Below are 27955 nucleotides of genomic sequence, written 5' to 3' on the forward strand. Positions count from 1 at the left end.
CAACAGTCCAAGTAGTTGGGGAAGTTTATTTGCTACAGGCAGAGGGGTGCTATGCATTGTGTGAATATTTGGTGTACATGAATATGAGTACATAACCACATAATTCAAGAAATTATTTTTCAGATTATAAATTGCAATACTCTTGCCTCTTGGCATGCAAGATTAAAAAAAAGTCTGGATATTTTGCATGTTGTTCACCTTCCCTGATAGTTCTTTCAGTTGAACCATTGTGCTTAATCCTCTTAGCCATGATTCAAATCTACCTCTTCCTAAGATCTATTGTGTTATTTGGAACAGAAGGATTACACTGTGTAAAATAATCCCATTCTGCCTCCACTACAGTTGTTGATCTCTACTTAAAAGCTGCAATTTTCAAATTTTAGGACAAGTCCATGATGAATTCACTAGCACCAAAGTTATCTTGAGTGTAACATGTTCTTTTCTACTTATCAAGTAAGAAGGTTACAGTAGAGTCTCCAAGGAGTATAATAAAATGGATTTATCACTGAAAAAATGCTCCTACAGCAGCTACTTTGCCTCTAACACTGAAATGATTGCCCTCAAGAGGACAGAAAGAATCATTTAAATTACTGCTATTTATAGTATTTGACTTGTGGCAAGCAGTACTTTAACATGTATTTTTTATTTCACTTAAACCGTACAGCAATTTTATGAAGTAGGTATAATGATCCATATTATACAGAACAGGAAACTAAGGTTTAGAATGTTAAGATAACCTACCCAAGATAACACTAATAGCAAGCAGCAAAGTTAGGATTTGTAATTAGGACCCTTTTGCAGCTTCTATGCTGTGTCTAGCTACATAAATCATTTCAGATTTTTCTCTTGATATGTAGCACATAGAGCCTGACTGTAAGCCTGGGATAGCAATATCTAGAGCTATGCCCCAAGGGGTGATAATAACCTTTGGAGAAATGTTATAAATTACAAAGGATGCTGTACCGTTCCTGGAAATATAGGCGTTGAAAAGCTTTCTGTTGTATTTTTGAACCTGCAACATTCAGGGCATAAATTTGGATGGCCAAACAGCACCACCATGATGAATAGCTACAAAATCAGTCTGCTCAGGATCACAAAGTGAAGAAAGAAATCACAAATCAAATACATCCAACAGTGTGGCAGTAATCACTTAGGTAGGGCAAGGTGTGTGTGTGTGTATGTGCGCGTGTGTGCACATGTGAGACGTGGAATGGATATGTATTTCAGAAGGAAAGGAAAAAGGAGTTCAGGACAACTGTTTACCTGCTATGTGTATCGGATACCATGTCGGAGAGATTATACTTTTACAATCAACTCACTAATGCATTCGGTAAGCTGAAATACTCTTAGTAATATGTATTAGTTAAGTTTAAAAATGTTTATTAGGGTAGTATTCAAGGAACTAAGCAACACTGAACCAAACAGACATAGTCTCTACTGTCATGGAACTTAAATTCCAGTGGGCAGTCACACATGATAAACAAATTCATATATAATTGGTCATGGGGTTAAATGTACTATGAGGAATGATAAAGCAGGCTGAGGTGATAAAGAGGGGTGTTGGGGACAGAGTGCTATTCATAGAGTAGTCAGGGAAGTCCCTCTGAGAGGGTGGCATTTGAGCAGAGACTCTGTGCAGTGAGAGAGGGAGCAAGACAGATACCTGGCTGAAGTACCTTTGGGACATAGGACCAGTAAGTGCAAACGCCCTGAGAATGTCATGGGTTTGATGTGTCCCATGAATGGAAAGCAAATTAGAGGGACAGGAATGCAGTGAGCAGAGGGGAAAGTGCTAAGAGATGAGTCAGAAAGTTCTCAGAGGGAAACATGTTTTCAGACCCCAGTTGGCACTGAAAAGGACTTTAGAATTCATCCTGAGCTAAGCCATCATCTTCACAAGGATGCCTTATTTCAAGATATTTCAGAGACATTCATTTGGGAAAAAAAGAACAGTAAAGGCAGGGAAAGGATAAAGTTGTTGTAAAGGTGCATATTAGGGGGTTCTACAGTTGTTTTGGGGCTCTTATACCTGAGTCAGAGACCCACAATCTAGCCTTCATTGTGAAAATGAACTCCAAACAGACATCTGCAGGACTGAAAGGAAATTTTTCTTTCCAGTAATCTACTTTTCTGAATTTCTAGAATCCATGGCATAGGTACCAACAAATTTAACAAATTTTAAGAAAAACCCATAAAAACACCAATCCTCTTATTAAATGAGTCCTTTGGCATGACCTTTACAGGTAAAGATGTGTGCTCTCATCCTTTGATCTACCCTAGTCCATAATAATCAACTTGCATTATAATTGGTAACCAGGTATTAAAGAAAGTTAGGTGCATTTTGATTATTATGCCCTTCAAAGAAGCATAGGAACGTATTGCTTTGAATTCTAGAAATTAAAGTTGGTCAACAATGTGGGAGAGTCCAGAGCCAGTATGGTGTACTTACTTAAGCCTAAAGGATTTAGGGCTCTTTTAAACAAAAGCAAATGTATGTATTTGTGCGTGTAGATGTGTGTGTATGTCTGTGTCTAAATATATATATACATATTTAGGATGGGCTTTCTGCATGGTACACGGAATGAAAATGAGAAGAGAAGAGATACCAACAGGAGTTAACTTTTTATTCACCATGTTGCTTAATTGGCCCCAAACCCATATATTTCAAATTACAAGAATATGTCTGCTCTGATGTTTCACTTTTTCTTAAAAATAACATATCAATCATGCATCCAGGCAGCTGGCATGCTGTTGTCATCTATTCTTAAATTAGTTATTCAACAATAATGTTTGATTTTCAAGCAAAAAGAATGTAGAAATGTTTTGAATAATGTACAATTTAAATTTTCATTAAAATCCTTTTGAAAATATTTCCTCAGTAACCATGTGACTTGTGGCAACTTAAGTAGCATGGTATTTCAGGGGGCAGCAAAATAAAGAATAAGATGGGTTTAGGACTGAGCAATTCCTGGTTTCAAATTCATGCTCTGCAGTTTTTTAACCATACACATGTTAAAGGGATGGTAAAAATAACAAATTGAAGACTTAATTGTTGTTAAATTATTTGCAGTTTATTTTTGAAAGAGGTGGTTTCTGATCTTGGCTGTGCATCTCAATTACATTAGATCCCTTAAATCAGTAATTTCCTAATACTATTTAGGGACTGACTGGATCAGAACTGACTTTATTTTTGTCTAAATGCTCATTTCTACCGGTTGGGTATTTTGGCATAAAGATTCATGGATTTTTGGAAACGAAATAGGCCATAAATTCTTCTCCTTTGCTCTTGCAACTAATACAGGAGGTTTTAAAATGGATTTCACATAAAGAAGATGAACTATTCAGCCAACTGAACCATGTGAAAAAAATGTTATAGTCATCAGATTTAATGTGTAAAATAACAGTGTCCTTCTGAATTTATGCCTCCTCTTCTGTGCTGGTTTGGATAGGCTCCTTGGGCCACCATTTTCCCCAAAGGAGGGACTTTACCTCAGTCAAAATATTCTATTACTCTAGTGTGTTTTTCTGCTATACTCCATGTGCTTAGAATTTTGAAATGTAGACATGGTAAAACCATTTAAATCAGTTAAACTTTTTTTTTTTAATTATGTTCCCCCAAAAGCCATGTTCTTTAATGTAATCTTGTGGGAGCAGATTTATTAGTTTTTTGATTAGAGTGTAACCTTTTGATTGAGTGTTTCCATGGAGATGTGACTCACTCAACTGTGGGTGATACTTTTGATTAGATTATTTCCATGGAGATGCGGACCCCACCCATTCAAGCTGGATGTTGATTAGTTCACTGGAGTATTTAAGAGAACTTAAGAGCTGACAAAGACGCTTGCTGATGCTTAGAGATGCTTGGAGATGCAGACAGAAGGACATTTGGAGATGCAAGCTAAGAGAAGAAGCCTAGAGTTTGCCCCAGAGAAGCTAAGAGAGGACCCCCTGACTCTTAGAGAGAAAGCCACTGCAACCAGAAGCCGAAAGCAAGGCAGCCCAGGAGCAAAGAGCCAGTAGATGCCAGGCACATGCCTTCCCAGCTGACAGAGGTGTTCCGGATGCCATTGGCCATTCTTCATTGAAAGTATCCTGTTGTTGATGCCTTAGTTTGGACACTTATATGGCCTTAGGACTGTAAATTTGTAACCAAATAAAACCCCTCTATAAAAGTCAATCCAGTTCTGGTATTTTGCATTATGGCAGCTCTAGCAAACCAGAACAACTTCCTACACAGGATGTTAAGGAACAACTTCACAGATTATTAAAGAGCTCTTCTGACTTACTTGAACTTATAGGATTAATTTAAGGGTGTAATCAAATGAGGATAGATTAAAATAATATCAAAATACCACACTCTTTAAAAAATATATATCACCTAAAAGATTCATCTAGAAAACCAAACATTACCCGTCTTTTACATTATTTTTGTACTGTCACTAAACACAGCTAATAAAAATGTGTTTCATTTCTTAATAGCTTGACCCTAGGCTCCTTGGGCCACCATTTTCCCCAAAGGAGGGACTTTACCTCAGTCAAAATATTCTATTACTCTAGTGTGTTTTTCTGCTATACTCCATGTGCTTAGAATTTTGAAATGTAGACATGGTAAAACCATTTAAATCAGTTAAACTTTTTTTTTTTAATCAAAACCTTTTAATGATCAATGTGCACAGTCAAAAATCTTAAATCACTCCTCATTCACTTATTTGTCTATTTCATCATATCAACGACTACTGCGGACTTTGCTTCTATAACATCTCTCTTGCCCATCTCCTGTTCACTATTGTCACTTCTACCAATTTAGTTGGGCTCCTTTGCCATTTCCAGCTTGGAGCATTGCAGCAGCCTGCTAAAAACTTCTGCAGTCTTCCTGCTTCTATTCTAAATCCCTCCCATCTCCCCTGTACATTGCAGTTAGCTGTTTAACCTACTCCCATTGCCCCTGATATAAATTTTAAACTCCTTAAGATGGCATTGGGAGCCCTCCAATACTTAAAGCCAGTTTTCCTTTCTTCTCTCTTCCAAGGTTTTATCTCACTTCCCTTCACACCCTGCACTCCAGCCTATGGAATCACTTTTTGTTTGCCCTTGGCACTCTGCTGTTTCACATCCTTGTCTCTTGATTCACAGTGCTGGTGCTGCCTGGAATCCCCTGTTTTCTTTTGTTTTCTTGGAAAAGATCTCTTAATCTTTGAATATTCCAGTTAAGCAGCAGTTCATCTATAAAGCTTTTTCTCAATCCCATATGTAGAATTGAACAATCTCTTCTTTGTGTCTTTTCTTCCCACATGATACTTGAACATGCCTATTTTCCCTCCTATCAGATTCCACTGGTAGAATTAAACAATCCCTCTTGTGAATATTCTTCTGTTATAGTGCTTAGATATGCCTTTTCTCCCACTATTAGAATGTAAGCTCCCTATAAACAGGAACTGTGGCTTCCTCATTTTTGTTTCCTCAGCACTTTGACTAATGCCTAAAAGACTTTTAGAAAATATTATTTGAATACATTTTAGATATTTTATTCTCCAAAGATCCTAGCATCTTGTATATTAGATGTGCTAAGAATTACATCTGCTAATGAAATTGAATTTTCAATGGTTTTTAAGTTTGCAGCACTTATTATTTTAATTCAAATGAACAATCAAAGATTATAATTCTCCAAGCAGTCTGTAACATGTGGATACATACCTAAATAAAAATTCCAGTTGGGAGAATACAATGGGCTAAACTAATAAATATTTATTATAAATGCATTTGTCAGATCAGGAGACTAGCTTAAAGGATTATTCCTACACTTGGATGCCTCAAAATCCCCTAGAACGCTTTTGAAAAACCACAGATCACTGATTCCAATTCAGAACCTCCCTCATGCGGCTAGGAAAACTGCATTTAAAGCAAAACATTCAACAACCTTCTCCTAGGAATGATGATTGTTTTATAGCAGTGGGCAGTTACATGGGCTCTCTCATTCAATTAAGCAGAGCCGGTGGGATTTGGGGAATCCCAAAAGATCGTTTACATGACTCAAATAATACTATCCCCACCTGCCAACAGAGGTCTTATTTCTACCATTAGAGATTTACTCCACTGGGCTCAAACTTTGGTTTCTGTAAAATGCGTGTGTGTTGGAGGAATGAACACATAAACTTAGTGAGAACAAGTTTGAGTTGAACCCATCTGAGAGCCAGCTGTGATACTAGAAATGGTGTATTGAGGATGGAGGTTAGAGGTGGAGCAGAGTCAGAATTTAAAGGATTAGTGAGTAAGAAGCAACAGGAATATAAAACTGGAGTCTGGTATAGCAATGGAAACTAGCAAAATTTTGACTTTTAAAATACTAGTTATAATTACAATAGCCATTTTATAAGGAAGATGTTTTGGGGGGTAGAGCCCCCTTTATTTTTTTAAATGCAGGTTCTGCTCACGAGCTTGGTCTAATAAGGTCTTCAGTTTAACCAAGAAGACGGGAGGGGACTCAGGATTTAACCCTAACTGGAGGTGCTGTTCCCAAAGCTGTCATGCTTGCCTTTTCTGAGCAAAACAATAATTAACCACATTTGGTTTCTTTATTTTCCTAGTCTGTGAAATGTTGTCCATCCTGAAAAGTATTTATCTAGTTCATTAATTCACTCAAGATGGTTTTGAAGGTCTGTAGGTATTTGGAACAAACTGCTAAATAAACACAGGGTATTTTGATGGCATTAAATTAATGGGAGTGGTGTAAATATATAGACTGAAATCTTTAACCTTGGTTACCTCCAAGGGCCACATTAAATTTGTGGTGGGGAGGGAGGTGGGTGGTGATAGGGTTTGAGGAAGGTGACTTTTACTTAGTATTTTATGTTTTATATTGCCAATACTATTTACACTAACTATGCAAATAAAGATAGTGAAAATTTAGCATAGTCATATGATTTCTGCATGGAATAAATATTTAAAATTTTATCATATTATTAGACATATTTGATAAAAAGCATAATACAAATAATACAACAAACTGTGATTCTTTTTATCTTCAAAGACAACTCAGTATTTACAAATTTTATTAATTTAATAACATTTAATAAAAAAGAATAGGAAAAATCAATCTTTGCAGATGCTGTCTGAAGAATTTAGGAACAAAGAAGAGATAATCACCATTTCTGCAACTTGGGTTGAAGGAAAATTAAAAAAAAAAAAAAAAAAATCTACCAGTGATTTAAGATGAGAAAAAAGGAAAAAAATAAAGAAAATGTTGGTATTTAGCAAGAACGGGAATGGAAGTATTGATAGACTTACAAAGATAAATACATTTTTTAAATGATTGAAGAGAAGGAAATATAGAGGAAGAAAGCTAACATTTACCAGCCTGTATGCACTAGAAGTTGATGTACTCATTTAATCTTTCAGCATCCCTATGTATTAGTCTTAACACCTTCATTTTAAAGATCAAGAAATAAAAGCTGAAAGAAGTTGTATGATGTAACCAGGATCACACAGATCATGTGGCAAAGTTCTGCTTTGCCTGTGTCCAAAATCCACTGATTTTGTTGCCAGGACATCAAGCCTAAGAACTGAAAAGACAAATGATGGAGACTAGGACAGCATTCAGAAAGGGAAGGGAGAAGGAGAGAGCACATGTTAGAATGCCAGAAACTGTGTGTGTGTGTGTGTGTGTGTGTGTGTGTGTGTGTGTGTGTGGGATGTTATTCGGGATTAATATAAAACCTTTACTTAGTTATAAACAAAATGTGAAAAGTAACCAAAAATTGTGGCCTAGGTGGCTGTAGTTTTATGCGTGATTCATATATATAAAGTAAGATGAAAGTGCTTTCTATTTCTAACTTGTTCCAAATTTTATATCGCAGTAGAATGTTTTCAAAGTAAAGTGTTTTTTTCTGAATAGAAATCAATACCTACATTAGACAGATATATCTGAATGATCAGGAGAAGTATTATATTAAGAGGGTTTCTCGTATGTTATCCCACTACTAAGAGACAATCACTGTCAACATTCCAATGCCGTCTCTTACAGTTTCAAAATCCCAGTATATATCTACTCTTCCTACAAAATTGGAATCATGTACAATTTTATACCCTTTTTATATAAGTTCATGCCATGTTCTTAAGTAACATTAAAATATCATTTTAACTGGTTATATGCTATTCCATTATATGGAATTTGAATTAGTTTAACATCCCCTTAATTTGGTTATTTAGGAAGTCTATTTTTCAAGTTTTGCTACTCTAAATAATAATACAATAAAAATCCTCCTACATAAACCCTGACTATGTTACTGGTGATGTCTTTAACAAAGAACATCAAAATTTAAAATCAAAAGCCATGAATATTTTAAGTTTGTCTTTTACTAGTTTTAAATGGAATATATACTTGTAGAAAATTTAGAAAATGCTTAAAATATACGTAAAATATTAGACTAGTCTAATATTGCCTAGAAGAAAATACAACCCACCTATTATCTTACTTTCCAGAGATAACTACTGATAACATTTTGATATTTTGATATATACTTGCAATTTTTATTTAGTTAGTTGTGAATTCTCTTTAGTTTGTTTTTTAATACTATCTTTGTCAGATATATTTTTAAAATCAGGTTTATGTTTGCTCAGGAAGAATTACATCTTTGTTTAAGTTCTGGATTAATTTACACAATTGGGAATTCTTTTTATTTAAGATTAAAAAGAATGTCTTTTTAATACAGGGCCTTTGATAAGACTGGATTGCTGGTTTTTAAAGACTTTTTTCCTTCAGTCCCTTCACTGATTGGTAATCAGTTTAGGATATCTACTTCTATTTTAAGCAGTTTTGACCATTTAATTTTTTCCCCCCAGAAAACCTTACATTTCTTTGAGCTTTTCCAAATTTATCAGCAGAGTAATTACATAGTAGTAACTTCTAATATTTTAATCTTGGTCACACCTATAAATGTATCTGATAGGGTGATAGGTGGCTATTCACCTATCAATTACCTCCATCTATAATTCTGATGGCTCCCCACTGTCCACAGGGGGAAAAAATGATGTCCAAGCTCGTTACTTGCTACCCAAGTTCTCCACAGTTGGTCTGTTTTTCTAATCTCATTTTCTTCATTCTTCCGTAAGATATGTGTTCTGCAGACAGTTCTGACCATTTCCCAGGGACAAAAGACATGCACTTCCATGACCATGGTTTGAATTTCTTTAACTGATGATAGTCCTCTTTCTGTTTTTTCTTGGGTCATCAGAGTAAGAGCACACTCAGGTCTTCTGATCCACTCTCATGACACCACTACCTCATTTCAAGGGCAACTGATGACTACTTTCTCACCTTACTCAGGGCCGTTTGTGCTTCTTTGTGCCTTCAATCTTATTTCCTCACTAGTCTATAAAATCCTGGATAACAAGACTATCGCTAGTTGTTTTTATGTCAACAAACCTACTAAGGATAAGAAATGGAGTCAATTTAAGATCAGACTGGCTGTCTGCTAGTGTTACCTAGAAATAAACACATCAACTACTTAGACCTCTTTTCCTCAGATACTGGAGCCAATCTCAACAACCTCTGTCTCCTGGAAATTATGATGACATACTGATTACATTAGATGCAAGATCTTTTACTAACTGCCAGAAGAGAATCAACATAAATATAAAAATCTACAATGTCTATGATGTGAGTGGCTCCCCCTTCAATGCATTGTCTTCATGCATTGTATGACCTAAACTATCAAACATGTACTATCATACAGTCTTAGTATTTCATTTCAATGTTTTTTGTATACTTTAGTCTATGAGTCAAAGACATGAACTATTTTATGGCTTGTTTGGAAATACTGTAAATAGTATTCTCCTTCTACAAACTAAACTTAACCTTAAGGAAAGATACACCAGTAGAAGGTACTAACAATCAGGTTCATATTGAAATTTACTTTTTCATGACAGTGACTATTCACTTTTCTTTTAAGGTCTTTCCTAATTACTTAAAAGTTAAATAGAAAATGTTTCCAGCCCACTAACATCAGTGTCAGTCCACATTTAAAACCAAATGCATACAACTTGTACATAATATCAACATCACTATTTGTGTATTACTCAGTTAACTACATAAATGTCTAATGATGTAAGTATACTAGAACTAACACTTACTAGATGTATAGTTGGGGGAAATTATTTAACCTTTCTGAATCTCAGTTTTCTCATTTATATAACAGGGAGAATAATACTGACTTTGTGGAGTTGTTGAAAGAATTAAAGGAAAGATTTTGTTCTAAATGTGCCAATAAGTGCCTCCTGTATATAACTCTTCAGAGAAAATCAACCTTCATCCACAGATCTTGTTGAAGAGACAGGCCTGAGCATAACACTGCCCCCTCAACCATGGACATCTGGTCCACAAGTGGATAAGTGGCTGTCATGTTGAACCAATCAGATGCTCTCACTAGGAAATAGCACACTGAAATACTGGGTGATCTAAGTTAAACAAGATATACAGACTTGGCCACTATGGCCACACAGAGTTAGAACCAATGAAAATACCAAAAGCACAGCAATACAGCAGGTATCTCGGGCTATGGAAGAGCACAGAGGTCATGATTAAGCAAAAACAGTCATCTTGTTGACAAAAGAACAAAGCAGACATGCAAAGAGAAGCACAGAAAAAAAGGCAGGCAGGAAGGCAGGAAGGCAGGGAGGGGAGGAAAGAAAAGTCTTAGAGAAACAGGAGTAGTTGCCTGTTTTCCATTTCACATGAGGCCTGGAAGACAACAACACTTCATTTTCCAACAGGTTTTCTATATTGTTCCTATAAATTCTCCTGTGCAGTTGAGATTGTTCGTGTGGGTCCCTAATCCAAACAATCCCTGATTTGTTTGAGAAGAGCACAGTGCCATTTCTAATACATACTAGACACTCCATGAATGGAAGTTATTATTAATCTAGATTATAATCTCAAAGGGTAGACAAGACAATACAACTAGAATTGATTTTAATTTCAAAAATCCATTGCCTAAACCACACAGATGAAATTTCTGCTAAACTGAGTTGACAAATACGCAGGTTCTCATTCTGGCTTCAATGTGAATCCAGTCCAAGTACAAGGAAAACACAGACCTCTCCCCTACTCACCCTCTTTCAAACCTATTGAAAAATAGGATTGTAAACACTTACAAGGTTCAGAATCATAATGATTATGAAATTGATACAGACACCAGCAGCAGACGTTGCAAACTGCCAGTGTTGTTTGATGAAACTCCACTTGAATGAAGCAAACTGTTCCATGACGACCAGGCGATACACCACAACTGCAAACACTGCAGTGATCACCAAAGAAATCTACAATGTGGGAGACCAGAGGAGACATCACATTTTGCATCATTAACAGACTAAAAGTAAAACCATAGATCCAATACACTACCCTCAAAAGCCAGAGGTGCTTACCTTCCCAAGAAAGGATACATAAATTTAATTTTATCCTACAAGGAATGAGGTTACATTACAGTCAAAATAAAAAGTATAAGATTTAATTTGCTTTAGTCTAATGACACAGTTATCACCGTAAAATGTAAATTCTGTCCAAAATGTAAATTCCCTCCACATTCAAATGGAATGCTTCATTTTAACCGTGATGTACCTAATTTATCAGGACAACTCATCTTGTCTCCAGTTTATTTGAGATTATGTCGTTTTTCCCCAAAGAGTGCTTTTGTAAAGAATGTGCAAAACTTCCTTTGTCATATCTCCATGATGTGCTGTAATTTCTATTTTGTTTAATACTATGTATGTTACTGAGGTATGGAAAAGGATACAGATTCTTGCATCTTCAGGGTAATAAAATCAAAGAACTTCCTTCTAAACCCTGGAATCCCACAACTTCCTTCTTATCCCTGGGGAAAGTCAGTTCTGTTAGATTTTGATATTGATGGTTATACTTCACCATGAAGAATATTCCTGAGACAGAGACAAGAAGACGAGTGATTTTGTCTGAAAAGGGTTGATGTGGCTCAGGTTTTCCTGTGATAGGATTCACTCTCTCCATCTTGTAATACTTTGCTTCAAACTGGGGGCGAAGTGTTTCCTATGAGAGCAATTAAAATTACCTAAATATCAAAGCCAAAACTATGCAAAAACTAGTCCCCCCAATAGTTGATACAAAACTCCTGGGATTTGACTTACTTTTACACTGTCTTTGCAAAAGAAGTAGCTTTTTCCAAATAAGATGCAAACTATATTACTAACCCTAAACTGTATTTTAATCAGCAAAATGTTCACCAGTGAGATATAAGGAATCATAGAAGTGATTTAAAAAGATTGCACACTTAGTCATTGAGATCTATGTTCTTCATGAAGTAAGAAATCATATTAGTAAAAAACTATCAAGAAAAAAGCTAGTGGAGTGTAGCAGCTGTTCCCAACCTGATCATTAAGGGCACAGGATAGTTTTCCACATCATGTGTTATCCTAGTTTCCTTACATTCTGATTTTCTAACATCTTACCTCTTCTTCTTCCCATTCGATCAGGTCCCAAGCATAGGTCAGTATACTTCTTCTCCTTTTCCAAAACTCCAGGAAGACTGTGGCTATTAAAAAAATAGCAATAATTCTTTATCCAAACCACATCACATACGTCACAATGCTTTTCTACTTTCGACTGAGGCATTTCCATAATATTATATTGGGATTTTCTTTTTCCCTTCCTCACTTTTCCCTGTCTCCATTCACCCCTATTGATGCTCACACCTACAGGGGAGAGATTTTTTGTTTGTTTCTTTGAATAAAGAAGCAAAATTTTTGTTAGCATAAAACTCAAAGTGATGCTATGAGAGAAGGTCAGCCTTAGTGAGCTAAATAATTATCTTCCCTTTTGACTTGTACGTGATTATTCAAAATTATCTAGGAGACTAAATAAAGCCTTACCCAGAGATGATAAAATAAGACCAGATGCTATTCTTCCAGGACCCAGAAAAAGATGGGGTGGTAGAGAACGAGGAACAGAACACGGCTTCCACAGTGGAAGGAAAAGAAAAGAAAGACCAGAGATGTGACTCTTGGGTGCATATTCTAAGTAGACTCTGCATGCACTGAAAGTGACTCAACGGAAAAGAGAAGAAATGCTTGAACCATTATTTTAATTCTATGTGTAAACATCTAAAAGAAATATTGTTTTCTTTCTCATAAGTGGGTTATACTGTATACTTTTCAAGACTTGGTGGACATAATTAGGTGCTTACATATGTGTTTTTAAAAATCTGTGACCCTATGCATCCATCCAATCATCCATCCATCCATCTATTTGTGGTTCTTTGATTTGGAGCAAGATACTCTAAACTCTCAGGAAGCTTCTTATCTAATGGAGAGAGAGAGATGGCCATCTAAATAAAGTTAACTCACATTGTAATAAGTGGTATAATGAAAGAGGAATTGTAATTCCTGTGCAAGCAGAGAAACAATGCTTTACTGCCAAAAACCAGCAGCTGATAGAGCTAAGAAGTGAACGCTTCCTCCCTACCTGCTTTCATTCATCTCTTGACTTCTCTCTCCTGATCCAATGTAAAAGAATGCCAGGTTAACATTATTTTAAAGTTTTCTTCTCTTTTTTCTTTATAATTAAAAATCAGCACTGACATTGGTTAGAAAAAAATACAATGATCATAACATTATCTTCCATTTTATCCTATAAAAGTTTACAAAGCTTTTCACACATATGATTTAACTTTGTTACTCAACAACATTACAAGGAGATACAGCAGCAAGTATTATTATCCTTTCCAGATTTTGGAAACAAAAATGCTAAGTGACTGTGTCCAAAAACACACAGCCAGTAAGTGGCAGAGGCAGGACTGAAACTTTGACTAGTTTTTCTCATCTACAATACCTGGCACATGACATCCTCAGAATTTTTTTTTTTTTTTTTTTTTTTGAAGGGAAGAGGGCTACTATAAATAGTACTATCTACTGATGATCTGAAAAGTTCTAAAAGAATCGAGAGCGCCAAGCTCCATTGACACCAAGAGAAATCAGGTTCTCCAAACACTGGAGCTGCTTTTAAAATAGTAGACAACAACCACTGCAACCAAAAGGGAGACTTAGGAATTAAGTGGAGATATAGAGGAAGTGATGAGGGAAAGAGAAAAAACTGACCTATTATCAAAGGAAAACTGAAAACTATTTTAAAAAGCACTGAGTCACATAAGCAGGTATAACCTATATTGATTGCAAGCTGGGATGTAGTCTTTAATACATTGCTCAGAAATAAAATATGCTCAAATAAAATTCTAGTTATTGTTTACTTCCATCAAGTCTTCAAGTCTAAACATGTCATATACTCTATTTCCTCTTAATTTATCGTTCCAGCATATTCTTGTGCTAGAATCACCTCTCAGATAGTCTAAGAAATAAAGATAATCTTGGTTTCGTGAACCTGGAAACTGGATTTGGTGTGATTTTAATTTGAAGGTTATGATGCAATTGAAGATGTATGGAATCTTCCTCAGAAAGTAGGGTCTTTACTTTAAATTTCAATATTGACTAATCTTTATGTTAAAAATCCATCCAGCTTGAGATGTACTCATTTTATACATTATTTATTTAAACTTTCAAGTGGATCCACATTTTTCTTTAAATTGTTAATGATAAAGAGTTGCACAGAAAGCAATCATTTGTCAATATGAAACACTGAGAAAAGGATATTATCATTTACTAATTCCTACTAAACTTATTAACAAACATGCAATTAATAGTAAAAATAAGTAGCTTTGAAAATTGGAACAGTGGTTGCTTCTGGGGCTGTGGACCACTGGCGAGTGGCCTAAGGGAATTTTTTGAGGCAATGGAAACATTCCATATTTTAATAGGAGTGGTGGTTATACAATGTGTTTTAAAAAGTAATCTAGTTGGAAACTTAGGATCTGTGGCTTTCACTGTATTTATACCTCAAAACATATGTTTCAAAAAGAAAATAAATACTTTTAAAAATACAAGGTGATTAAAAATACAATCTGAATTGATCTTCATGGCAACCTATGGTTTTCTCCAGGTTTGCATTTACTATTTTCCTGAACTTTTTGGCTCTTGAGCTTAATAGTAGGGCACTCTGAGCTTGCAGTGAGAACTCAAAAAAGAAGTGGGGATCTAGAAAAACTATATTCCATTCTGCAGCAGTATAGAGCAGCTTCTAACCAGAAATATGAACACAGGCAACTAGATTGGATATGAAGAGTAGGCTGAGTGATAAAATTTCTGCATGGTTCCCTGCCACAGCTGTACTGAATAGCCTTGGAAAGGAGAAAGGATGTTATGCCAAAACCTGAGAAAAAGGGTGAAGCAGAAGCACTGGACTTAAATGACCTTAAGTTGCTCTCAGGTAGGCAAATGTTTGAACTGGCCTGGTATAAATACAGTGGGGAGGCCTGGGACTAACTGTGAACTAGAAAGTGCTTAGTCCATCTAAAAACACTCAAGTTCAAATTATACATAATAAAATAAACCACTCCACTGGCTTGTCATCAGGCAGGAATTGACTCACTGGCTCACCCCACAGTTTGCCTCCTCTGGAATAAAGACTGGGTGCTAAAAAATGGAATTATGAGATGGAGAGCTAAAAATTTTAAGGACTGGATTCAGTGACCTTCCTTTCCCAAAAGAGCTGTAAGAATTTAACTCTATTCTTGATAATAAAGGAAGACAGGATGAGAAAGGGGTTGGGCTGGTGGCTAGTTCAGGGTTGAGTGCTGGAGATGAAATTTCAAGAGGAAACATGAATCTATGAGGGATTCAATAAATCAGTGACTTTGAAGAAAGTACCTTGCAGACTTTGAAAGTAGAAAACAAACAGTCCTTCCATTTTAATTGATGATGAAAAGTTTGGCATAAATGATTAATTATGGGCTCTGTCTATAAGGCATGCAGCTGACAAAGATTAGAGAGGCAATTGCAGAGGATCAAACAGTGTAAGCAGGGGTGAGAATATGAGAAAGGTAAAGGAATTGGAAAATCTCCCAAGGGATTACTGAACAGAAGATGAACTTCATTTCCTGGAGGAAAATCAGTTTTGGCAAAAATGTAGGATCAAATGCCATTTTTATTGAAACAGCAGAAATAGTACCAGAACTGTAAGGTCAAGTGGTCAGAAAATTAATAATGGCTGCAGTTTTTTTCTTGTGTTCCAACTATTTGTAAAGCATTGTAATAATCACTTGAGATACATTACTTCTACTCCCATAACACTCAATTCAATGGTCAACAAAAATTTAAATGCTAATTTTATATGGCAGATAAATATTTAATGTGACACAAACTGGCTACTATTTTTATTATTATCCTCATTTTTTTCAGGTTAGAAATTTGAAATTTTGAGAGGTTAAGTGACTTGCTGAACTAACACAGTTGGTTGGAGTCTAAGTTGTCCTAACTCCAATTTTCATATTCTTTCTACTCCTAACATGCCGCCTCCGTCAATGTTAATAAACTTGAGAATGGATATACTGATAGGTGGGAAAGGAAACCTGAGAGTGAGCTGTGAAAGCTGTTAAGAAAAAAGTATTCTGGAGATGAGTAGATGTGGATCTAGAGATAGTAGTAGTAATGAAATGTCAAAGGAGGGAATTCTGAAGTATAAGGGCTGTCCTAGTTTGCTAATGCTGCAGAAAGCAAAACACCAGAGATGGATTGGCTTTTATAAAAAGGGGGTTTATTTGGCTACACAGTTACAGTCCTAAGGCCATAAAGTGTCCAAGATAACACATCAGTAATCGGGAAGGCATGTGGCTGGCGTCTGCTCCAAAGTTCTGGTTTTAAAATGGCTTCTCCCAGGACATTCCTCTCTAGCAAGCTTGCTCCTCTTCAAATAACATCACTCACAGCTGCACTGCGTTCAGTCTCTTTGAGTCAGCATGTTTATATGGCTCCCCTGATCAAGGCCCACCCTGAATGGGCAGGGCCATGCCTCCATGGGAGTATCCCACCAAAGTCACCACCCACAGCTGGGTGGGGCACATTCCAAGCAAATCTAACCAGCACCAAAACGTCTGTCCCACAAGACCACAAAGATAATGGCATTTGGGGGACACAATACATTCAAACTAGCACAAGGGCAAAGGATCAGTGGTGCAGAATGAGCATGGTGATGGGGTGGGATGGTGAAGAGGAAAGGGAAAGTATTAAAATTACTTATGCTAAAATAAAAATTCTTGATAAATGAAAGTGCATAAAGTTAAAACCATTAAATTTATAAAGAATGGAATGGCAAAACAGATGTAGGCAAAGATATAGAAATATAGCTACTTACACATATACAAAGAAATATTTAATAGATTTAGTTATAGGTACATGATGCCCACAAGACTGTAAACTAAAACGTTAACCCTGATGGACATGGAAAGTGGATCATGGAGCACTTTTCTTCAATAGAGTATTCATTGCACACGAAATACACATTACCTATGTTCTTTCATAATTCTGTGTGGAAAGTTTATCAACTTTTCCTCTTGGCCCTGTGAAACTGGGTTGGGGGTGGAGTGGGAATATTAAGAGGCCTCAAGTTGAGAAGGGTGTTTTGTTTTCAGGGGAAAGCCAGGTTTCACATCATTCAGGGAGGTGGAGAGAGTATTCTGGAAGAGCAGAAGATGATACTACATAATTCTGCTCCTTCGCAACCATACATTCTATTCTTTTACACCTGTCTCTGACTCCAGTGACATACTTTTCTTAACTTTAAACAATTTCCAAAGATGCACATGCTGCAGCCAGTTCTTATATTTTCATTTCCTGATTTCCTTTTCCAATGGTTTTCTTTGTGATCTAAAGTTAATAACACAGAGTGACGGTCATGGGGTGATATATATATAAAAGCAGTTCAGTTTTGTATGCAGTTTGTTCTGAGTTATTTATTTTTAACTATTTAAAATAATCTATTTAGTTTTATGGAAGAGGAAGGGTCCCTCACCAGAGAAAGAGCCCTTTTTATCTCTTTTATATATTGAGCAGTCAAATTTGACTTTATTCAGAAAAATAATTATTGCTTAAAAAGTTTTGAAAAAAAATTTTTTTTAAATCATTTCACTACACTTCTATGTAGGGATTGATTTGGGGTGCAGGCTAAAGAGGTAAATTTCAAGCACAAATGAAATTAAATATGTCTAAATATAAAGAACAAAAAAAGAATTCCAAGCATTGTTTTCATCAGAAGAGATAAAGACTTTAAAGTTTCTCAATAAAAGGCCCAGCTGAAACAACAATTTCTCAGAGACAGCTCTGAGATTGCCAATCTGGACAGCACCCAAGTATTATTAAGACTTTCTTCCCTTCCCCAGGTTTATTTTCAGCAATATCCTCAACCATAATATGCTTCCCTCACACAGTCTTGCAATATCACTGTGCAAGAGGTGGAAACAGAAACCTTGCTAAACAGGTTCTACATTTAGCAGAAGGGACATGAATGTGAAGCATTTTAATTTCAATACCTGGGTAAAATCAATGTTTTTTTGGTTAATACCTTATAGGAGAAATGCAATAAGTGGAGTTCACTACATGAGTATACAGTCAATTGAATATAAGGAGTCTATTATGTGTGATGGGGCAAATTTTCAAAATTCAGGCTGAACCTTCCTTGACACAGAGAGCCACACCTGGAACTGGTTAGTCAAGTCCTGCCTGTCTTGTTAAATTTCCTCTTTTGTCTAAGGACATGAAATCTCTGTCTCTTTCTCACACACACAATTCCCCTTCCCTCCTCCTCTCTCTCTAGCAACATTAAATAAGAAATAGAACAACAAATAACTAGGTTCTGGGAACATAAGGCCAGCACTTGAACCCTAAGCACTGAAAAATCTTCACCATCTTCTGAAATCAGAATTGACTTTTTTTTCTAGGAAACTTCATTTGGAAGTAAGAAGCAACACATAAACAGAACTATGTCACATTGAAATACAATGAGAAATCTCAGTACAATCTTGATGAGAGTAGACTCTTCTTTGATGTAAAGAGTTCCCTCTAAAGCTAGCTTTTTCTTGTCACTCAATATGGTATTGGCATTTGTATATTAAATAGGCATTCCAGTGGAATTGGTTCAAATTGAAATGGATACTGACACCTTAATTTTTTTAAAAAAAATGGAAGGAATCCACATTAATGAAAACTAATCCAAATTTTGCCATACATTTTTATAAAATGCACTAATTTTTATAAGCTCAAGATTCGTTTTTCTTCGGTGCTTTCTTCATCTTACCAATGAATTATTTGATCCACTTTCTCTCTTTAGTTCTGTTGAACATTTTTGGATTATAAATAACACCAGTGAAAACAACTGGAACAGGCCCCTTGTCTTACTCACTTCTGAATTAAAGGGATATAGAGTGTCTGGCGTAACTAGGCTTTCAGTAACAAATACTGGGTGAATTAATTAAAAGTGTAAAGGAGAAAATAAAAGTCACCTACAATTCCACCATCATAAATGGTCACCATTAAAATTGTGGCATTTTTATACAAAGTTGTTTTTTGGGGGTCCATTTTTAGGACTGACATGTTGCTGATACTTGTAGATATGGCCATACCAGTTAATTTATGAAAGTTAAAAACAAACTCAGACCTGAGCCCATTTAGGGCCTCATCTCCCTATTCGGCCGGCCTCCCCTCCTCAGGAAACCGTTACCAGGATGTTAGCAGGACGACTTACCTGTAACAGCATGTGGCCCCTGGGAACCTGTTCTAGAACTAAGTTCTGCTTCCTTGGAGCAACAGAGAGGTGCTGGGAGAGAGCAAGGCTTAGAGTGCGAATGTTCTGGGTTTGAATGCTGGCTATACTCTTTTTTATTTGTGTGACCTTGGACAATTTACTGAACATTTATTATGCCTCAGTTTTCAGAACTGAAAATGGGAAATAAAATTGTCTTCAGAAGGATTTTGTACAGATTAAATGAGATAAAATTTCTAAGTGGTCTAACAATGCTTGCTCCATTTTAAGAGTTCAATAAATTATAATAAACCATTTTTTCAAACTTCTGCTAGTTGTTCTACATGGGGAAACATTGTACACACAGTTTTTAGTTTCCACTGAATAATTATACTGTACATTGTTACTGCTGGGGGAAACAGAAACACTTACAATGCACTATGTGCTAATTTTTTCATTTTTATAAAAATTAGACCAGTTCACATACTTCCCAGCTTTTTTCCATAACCTAACAAACCACTTATATTGTTCCTTTTCTGCATTTGCATTTATGATTTTAAAGCTGCTTTTATATTCAATAATTCAATTCAGAACTTATATTTTGAGAGCACTACCGCTATAGTGGATGCACAAAAAATTAACATGGATTTCATCTTATTCCCAAAGAGGAAAAAGAAAACTGGCATTTATTGAACACTTACAACACCTCAAACATGTGCCATACACTCACATTAATCTCAATGAGCCATGTAAAGTAAAGATTATTAATCTTACTCAGTAGATGTGTAACCTAAGATTCTTGGAAGTTAAGTTACCTGAGGAAGTCACTTGGCTGGAATTCAAATCCAGATCCAAAGGCTGAGCTTTTTCCATACCTAAGGAAAAATTATTCCAAATCTTGTCTGTGACAGAACTTTCTGAACTATACAATTCACAACATCATTCTGAAAAGAAATTAGCGTTATAGACAAAATACTTAAGCAAATTTCTGTTACACCTAAAAGATACTGATAACTTCTGGAAGGCTAGCTAGTAACCATCCACCTTTGGCCCATCAATCAGAAGTTTAAATTTCTTTGGCTTTACATCCTTTTCTTTTTGTTGTGAGTCTTAAAAGATTACTAACCACTCTTTATTTCTTATAAATGTCTCTACCAGGAGAGAAATTTTTGTATTGTTCTTTTAGAGGACTTAAATTTTGACACATATTCATAACATAACTGAAAAGATTATTATTTTTTCTTTTATACAACTATGCTTAAATTTGTGGAGACAGACATGCAGAAGAATAGACAATACTTCTTTGTCCACAGTTCAAGCCAAGTATATAATTAATTTTTTTAAAATGAATTATTTACATTTAAAAATTCTGAACCATCCAAGAGCTCCCTGTCTACATAACCAGAATCTCTGTTTTTGTAACCATAATTCTAAACCAAAGAGAATTTACCATGGTGTTAACAAAGCTCACAGTTTCAGAGCCCCTCCCTTGAATGGGCCTCTTGCAAGGTCCTAAAAAGGAAACCTAGCAACATAGTGATTTATTTTTGAAAATCCTACACAAGTAAGCAATCGGTTAGGACACCTGTCTAGTTCCATTCTGACTTTCCCTAATACTGGGTGGTATAGTGGTCATTAGTATTTCTGGCAGTTGATTAGTGGAATGTTGAGTAGGGGATGCATTTAGATTGGGTTTAGTAAGATACATTTATGTGGTCTGCAGACACTTCCAGGTGCTGTTCATTTATTGCCAGCCATCCTAAGGTGGGAATAGATTCTGAGTAAACTCCTTCCCAGTCATAAGCCGACTCTCTCAAGGGCTGGCAAGGGTTTTATGGTGATATGAACATGTTCTTTGATGTCCAGCAGTAATAAAGGAAGGATATAAGAGTTGAAATATATGAAGCCAGAAACTACACTATAGAAAATTATTTTTAAAATTTTGACTCATATATAAAAGGAAATATAGATTTTTCCCAAATTTACAGTAATCTTAAAAATGTAACAATATTACCAATAATGAACTGAACCTACCATCAGCTTTGTAACTATCAAAATAAAATACAAGGTTCAATTAATTATGCTAGAGGAAAGAAGGAATTACTTTTCTATACTTTCCTTGCTAAATATTTTTTAAATGTCACCTAAAGAGGTAATCAAAAAATGCACATAAAAAGTTAGAGCAAAAAGTATTATAGAGCTTTGTCAACTATTTATATATGGTTACTTTTTTGCATTTTGTATTTTTGTGTGTTATTTGGGAGCTTTTTAAAATTTGTAAATTTTAATTTTTTTCATTCTAAATAAAGTAACTTTTGTACCTAATTTTGTAGTCAAAATTTTGTACAATTTTCCTTAAAGAGGGCTTCCAAAATTGTGTATTACTTTCCCATCACTAGCCACAACTCATCAAACACTACGTGCCAGACTACCCAGCTAAACTCTACAAGGTTACTTCAATTAAATCCTCACAGCAGCTCCACATGCAAGAAAACAGTTTATTGATATTTTACTGGTATGGATACTGAAGCTCAAAAAGGATAATGAACTTGCCCCCAAATGAACTTGACTCTGGACCCCAGGTCACTCTGACTTCTGTAAGGTAGTGTAACTAGTTTAAAATACGTATTCAAAGGAGAAGATTCAAAACAACCACAGGTAACAATTTTTAAGAATTCTCTCCTGCTTTAGCAGAAGAATATCTTTCTTCTTCTTTGGCTAAGACCTTCTAGGAAAAGTCAGTTTAGTTAAACAGAGTCTCTGCAAAGCGTTTAAGGTGCTTGAAGTTCTTTAAATGGATGACAAAGCCGCTAGTCAGAGTTATTTCCTGCCCTTGAACCTGATTTCACAATTCCCTTTAGGGCATGATTTGGTTCCCTTTTCCTTCTTCCTTTGCTTTTGAGCCAAGGAACAAATCAAGATTCTTCTTAAGTGTGTACAGACCTCTCGCTTCACTCTGCTTTCTCTCAAGGTGATGGCTCAGAGCTGAGAATACTCAGCAAATAAGCTACCTGTGTTGTTGTTACTGAGGTTATTATTTAGCTGTTAAAACTTTTCTAATTAGAAAGAAACTAAATTAGATATGCTAGGATTTTCTCATTATCTACCTTGAAATATTTTTAGAAAGCATTAATCAATCACTTGGATCTTTTCATAAGGGTGTTAAAATAATTCATAATATTATCAATCTGCCAGTTTTGCTATTTTGTTATATCAGTGGTGCTTATAACTTCATTTAAACAATTATGCCCATATAAAAGAGACTACATAGTTGATAAATTGGGCGACAGTTGCCTAAAGATATCAGACTATAATGAGATTAGGGTTTTGAAAGCAGGAAACTTGTGTAACAGTATATTCATCATACAGGAATGTATCAGTTTTGTACCTCTGCAGAGTATAATATTATGTAATTGTTAAAGGGAGCAAGATCATTCTCCAGCAGGCGGCCATTTGCAGGGCTGAAGAGGTGCTTGGGCAATAGGAAGAAGTGGCTTTACTACAGAAGTCTTCTATCAGAGGAGCCAAGAGGGATCTCAGGACTCTCCATCTTGGGAAGTTTCCCACACCCTGACCCATTCTATAAACACACCTTTCCTGCTGTCATCATTCACCGTTGGGTTAGTCAGTACTAATCTCCTTGTGTCCCTGACCTCTGTTCATGTCAGTTACATCAAGATGATCAGAATTTCCAGATCATCCCTCAACTTTCAGATTCAGATCCTTGTACCTTCCAACCATATCGCATTCCTCTCCAGTTCCTGAAGCACTTTCATATTCCCTCTGTTTCTCAATATCAATCAACACAAAATATTTTATAGTCTTTCACTTTCTTGCTGCAATTGAAACCTAGGACTTCCTCAGAAACTCTGCTGCCCTGCAATACTTTTAGTGATAGCTGTTTTCTCGCGCATCAATATGTACTGGAAGGGAGGGAGTGAAAGCCTTGCTCCTCACTGCTGCTTAAAGACCATTCTTTCTCCTTTCTGCTTAGACTCACATTATCAACTCACATGTCATACCACCCCTCCACGTTGCAGTTATCTAGTACTCCCCGGGTACACTTCTCCAAACCTGTCCTGAAGATTTTAACCCTTGGCTTCCTCTAATTCTTAACATGACTCCTAAAACCATTCTTGGAAATTACGATATGCACTGATAATCTTTCCAATACTCTGGCTTCTTAGTTCCCTGATCTCTGTCCTTCAGAGATGATCCCCTCATTCATGCACTCCCATGGCCATAACTTTGAACAATAACTGCAAACCCTCCATTATCTCCAATCATTACCTCCATCTTTCCAGTCCACTTCCTCTAGACCTTCAGTCCAAACAATCCCTTGACCCAGATTTTTATTCTATTGATCCTACCATATTTTACTGTCCTTTACTCCCATCTTGTCCTCAATCTCTTCTTTATAGTTTAGTGATCAATAATTCTAATCATTTTTTTAATACTTTTTAACTCTCTTGCCCTTGTTTCTGTCAAAAGCCCATGGTTTAAACAGTATGCTTGTACCCATGCAAATTAATATAGCTGGAGAAAATCACAGCCATGCTGGATGACTTATCTTATTAAAATGAGTGATTACTAACATGTATTAGTTTTCTATTACTGGTGTAACACATTACCATAGTGGTTTACCAAAACTCAAAGTATCTTACAGTTCTTGAGATCAGAAGTATGACACAGTGTCACTGGACTAAAATCAAGGTATCAGCAGGAACGCATTCCTTTCTAGAAGCTCTAGAAGAGAACCTGTTTCCTTGCCTTTTCCAACTTCTAAAGGCTATCCATATTCCTTGGCTCTCGGCCCTCTTCCATATTCAAAGCTGGTCAGGTGAGTTGTTCTCACCTTGTATATCACTCTGACACTGACTCTTCTTCTGCTTCCCATTGCCATCTTTAAAGACCCACCTGGATAATCTACAATATTCTCCATAGTTTATGGTCAGATGATGAGCAACCTTAATCTTTCTGCATTCTTAATTCCCATTTGCTGTGTAACATAATATGTTCACAGTTTCTGGGGATTAGTATGTAGATAAATCTGAAGGGAGCCATTATTCTATCTGCAGCACTATTCTTGATTGAAGACTTAATGCTGTTATACCATTATAATTTTTCCTTTCTTCTTTAAAACCTGGCACCTACTCCCCTATCCTCTTCACTCTCAGTTGACAATATTGCTTTCTACCACACCATCATTAATGAGGCAGTCAGAAGAAAGCTTCCACCACAATCACATATTCTCTTCTTACGTGCAAGAGCTCCCATCCCTTCTCACTTACTCAAGGTCATTGCTCAAAAATCTCTACATACTGGCATGCAAAGGTGTCCAAGAAATATTGTTAGGTGAAAAAAGTAGATTGCAGATTCGAGTAAGTCAACAATGGGAAGAATACTCTAGACTGATGAAACGTAATATCTCAGATGTCTTATATACATGATATTCACTAGTATTTTTACTTTTATAGTTGTTAAGTATATTTATTCATTCACTCATTCATCCATTTATTTATTCATTCATGCATTTATTGAGCACTTATTCTGTGCCAGAAATTTTTTTGTTTTTTAATTCTGTGGATGAAGCAATGAATTAAGCAGACAAAAATGTTTGCTTTCATGAACTTACATTCTAATGGGGGAATAGACAATAAACAACATAAATAAAGTATATAGTATGTTTTTATCATAAGTTTAAAGTTGCAAATTATGGGATTTCCCATGTTATAAAGTTGAAATTTTAAAATAAAATTTTATATCATTCTATTATAACTATTCATATCCATTCAAAAATATACTTTCAGTAATTTCTTGTTTTATCAGAAAACTTTGTTTTTTTTTTGTCTTTAAACTCTTATTTCCATTCTGTTTCTCTCTCAGAATATATCCTATCCATACTTATGTTTGAAAGAAATTTATTGATTACCTTGTCATATTTCTCTGTAATAATAAAACATTTAGATTGAAATTTTTAAAATTAAAGAAAAATTCCTGTGACCATGAGGACCTTACTTTAAAAACAAATTTGGATTGTTATTACAATTAATAAATAATATACTTTTTAATAAATTTTAATGAATATTTGACATAAAAACTAATATTTAATTGTAAACCCATGTCCATGAATATCTATTACTTGTGGCTACAATCAGATAGGCTTTAGCAGAAATTCTATTTTTATTTTTAATTTTGGGGAGATATGCATAATATTTTGTTCATATAAACATGTAGATGGTAATGCAACAAGTTTTTATAATAGTAATTGTATTCACATATTTGAATCACAGCTAGATTCCAATAGTGATCTATCCTTTAAAAGTTATTTTTAGTGATTTATCATCTTTACAAAGTTCATTAGGCTCCCTCTTTAAGCACCTATGTACGTATGTATATATGTATTTCTGTAAACTAATAGCAAAAGGATATCTTACTCCAAATCTTGGTACCATTTACTCTATCACTTTTTGGTAAGAGTACCAAAAAAAGCTTTATAGAGACTTATCAATGGCCATTATTTGCCTGTTTCTTAGATGTCTGTTATTCTTTCCTTAGAGGCCCTTTCATTAAACCAAGACATTCAGAAAAGAAAGTTGATAATTAAAATATTAATTCAGTATGCCCTTTCTAACAGATTTTATTTCTATAAAATGCTTTTATTTTAACATTGGCTTTAAAGGGACTTTCCTCTGAGTCTTGGTGTTGCAGATTTAGCTCATTCAATGTATAGAAAATATCCAGCATCAACCCAATAGGCAAAGCCCAGTGCTCACTTTCTAATAAATCAGTCAAATCCAACTTAACTTTCCGTCAGAGAAGTCTGGATTCATTTTTAAATTCAGATAAATGTGCTATTGAATGTTATTTCTGAATTTGAATTCCAGGGTGGATACATAAGGCATACATCCTTGCTATGAGTTTGTCACCTCCATGAAACAGGGCATGGGAGTCAATATTTCTAACGTATGATCTCTTTGCTTTGTAATCAAGAGACTCCCTATGGAGCAATGTATTACTGACAAATGGCTTTATCTGATGTCATTTAAAGAAAATTACCACTCTAGAAACTCAGAATATAAAACATGAGGCAAAATACCCAGTTTCCAATGCCACATTTCTTTCTTAACTGAAATGATAAAAAGAATAATAGTATGGACTTGATTAAAATTTCACTGACACTAATTTTTTTTTAATGATCTTGGAGCTTTTTGCATTCCTCGGCAATATACCATATTAAGATTTAGGGTGGATGAAAGTATACCTTTCTTTTATACACTAATGAAAAAGTTGATTTTGAAACAAAGTTGGAAAAGACTGGAAAAGGTGGCCAAGCCTAACACCTTATTGTCTTCTTTCTCAAGCAGATCGATTTTGGGTAATTATGAAGTAAAGAGTCTGAAAACCTACCCTCTTAAAACTTTCTGTGCCAGCCATATGTACTGGAAAGCAGTGGTATGTGCAAACCCCACTTTGAAGACCCCTCTTCTAAGGCATGTTCTTAAGCCTATCTCTAAGATTCTGAGGGATTTCAGGAGTTACCTCTGGGGCTGCAAGGGAGGGAAGGCTAGCTGGATCCTAGCAAGAAGGCTCTGGAGCCTCAACCTCATTTTAGTCAAAGTCGTTCTGCCTTTATCTATACACATGGGATTCTAGTTACTATTTTCCTTTGTACAGATGGCTTCACAGAGGAAACAGCAAAACAAAAATAAACAACAAAAAATGCTGAAAGGAAGTTATTAAATTAGAGCACTTTCTAGGGGAACCACAACCAGGTACAACATCCACCCCTTCCCTCCCTAGATTCTCTCTTTCTCTCTCTCTCTCCTTCTCTCTCCCTTCCCTTCCTTTTCCTTTATTTTTTTCCTAAAATAAATAGCACGATGGTTAGATTACTTGAGGGTACTTTGATGCTATTTTTAAAAAATAAAATGGAAATTGATGACTGGAAAATTATTGTATGATAACATTTAATTTCTTTATTCTGCTAGAAAATAAATAGAGGGATCATTCTCATGAATGCTAGTAGTAATTTAATGTACAAGTTTTTATTTTTCCTATTAACTCATTCAGTTATAAACATGATCTTCTTCATTTAACTATAACTTTGTGGAAAGTTTAAAAGCTCTGTTTTGGTGCTAAGAAAATTCTAGGGCAATGCCCTCTGTTAAGCAGAGGGGATGATACCACATCAAGCATGAGATGCTATAAGGTTTGTAAAAAATAATACCATTTTAGATTCAGAACAATATTTTGATTTTATTCCAATTGTGGTCCTTAACTACATTCTAACTGTTTTCAAATCCTTCA

General features: G+C 35.5%; 1 protein-coding gene across 9 annotated transcripts in view; it reads right to left on the minus strand.

The window, feature by feature from the left end:
* Positions 1–27955, minus strand: part of ANO3 (anoctamin 3) — a 334560-nt gene that overhangs the window by 34552 nt on the left and 272053 nt on the right. For 7 of the 9 annotated variants that reach the window (XR_005217391.1, XM_037839166.1, XM_037839168.1 and 4 more), the window contains 4 exons: positions 20461–20520; positions 12475–12557; positions 11915–12055; positions 11149–11313 (listed from right to left, as the gene is read on the minus strand). Coding sequence is in view for 8 of the 9 variants with exons in the window: in XM_037839166.1 (XP_037695094.1) it covers positions 11149–11313; positions 11915–12055; positions 12475–12557; positions 20461–20520 (449 nt within the window). In the remaining variant the exon portion in view is untranslated. The remainder of the gene's footprint in view (positions 1–11148; positions 11314–11914; positions 12056–12474; positions 12558–20460; positions 20521–27955) is intronic. The other 2 variants (XM_037839169.1, XM_037839167.1) reach the window with 1 other exon arrangement.

The sequence above is a fragment of the Choloepus didactylus genome, chromosome 6 (genome assembly GCF_015220235.1).
Source record: "Choloepus didactylus isolate mChoDid1 chromosome 6, mChoDid1.pri, whole genome shotgun sequence".
NCBI lineage: Eukaryota > Metazoa > Chordata > Mammalia > Pilosa > Megalonychidae > Choloepus > Choloepus didactylus.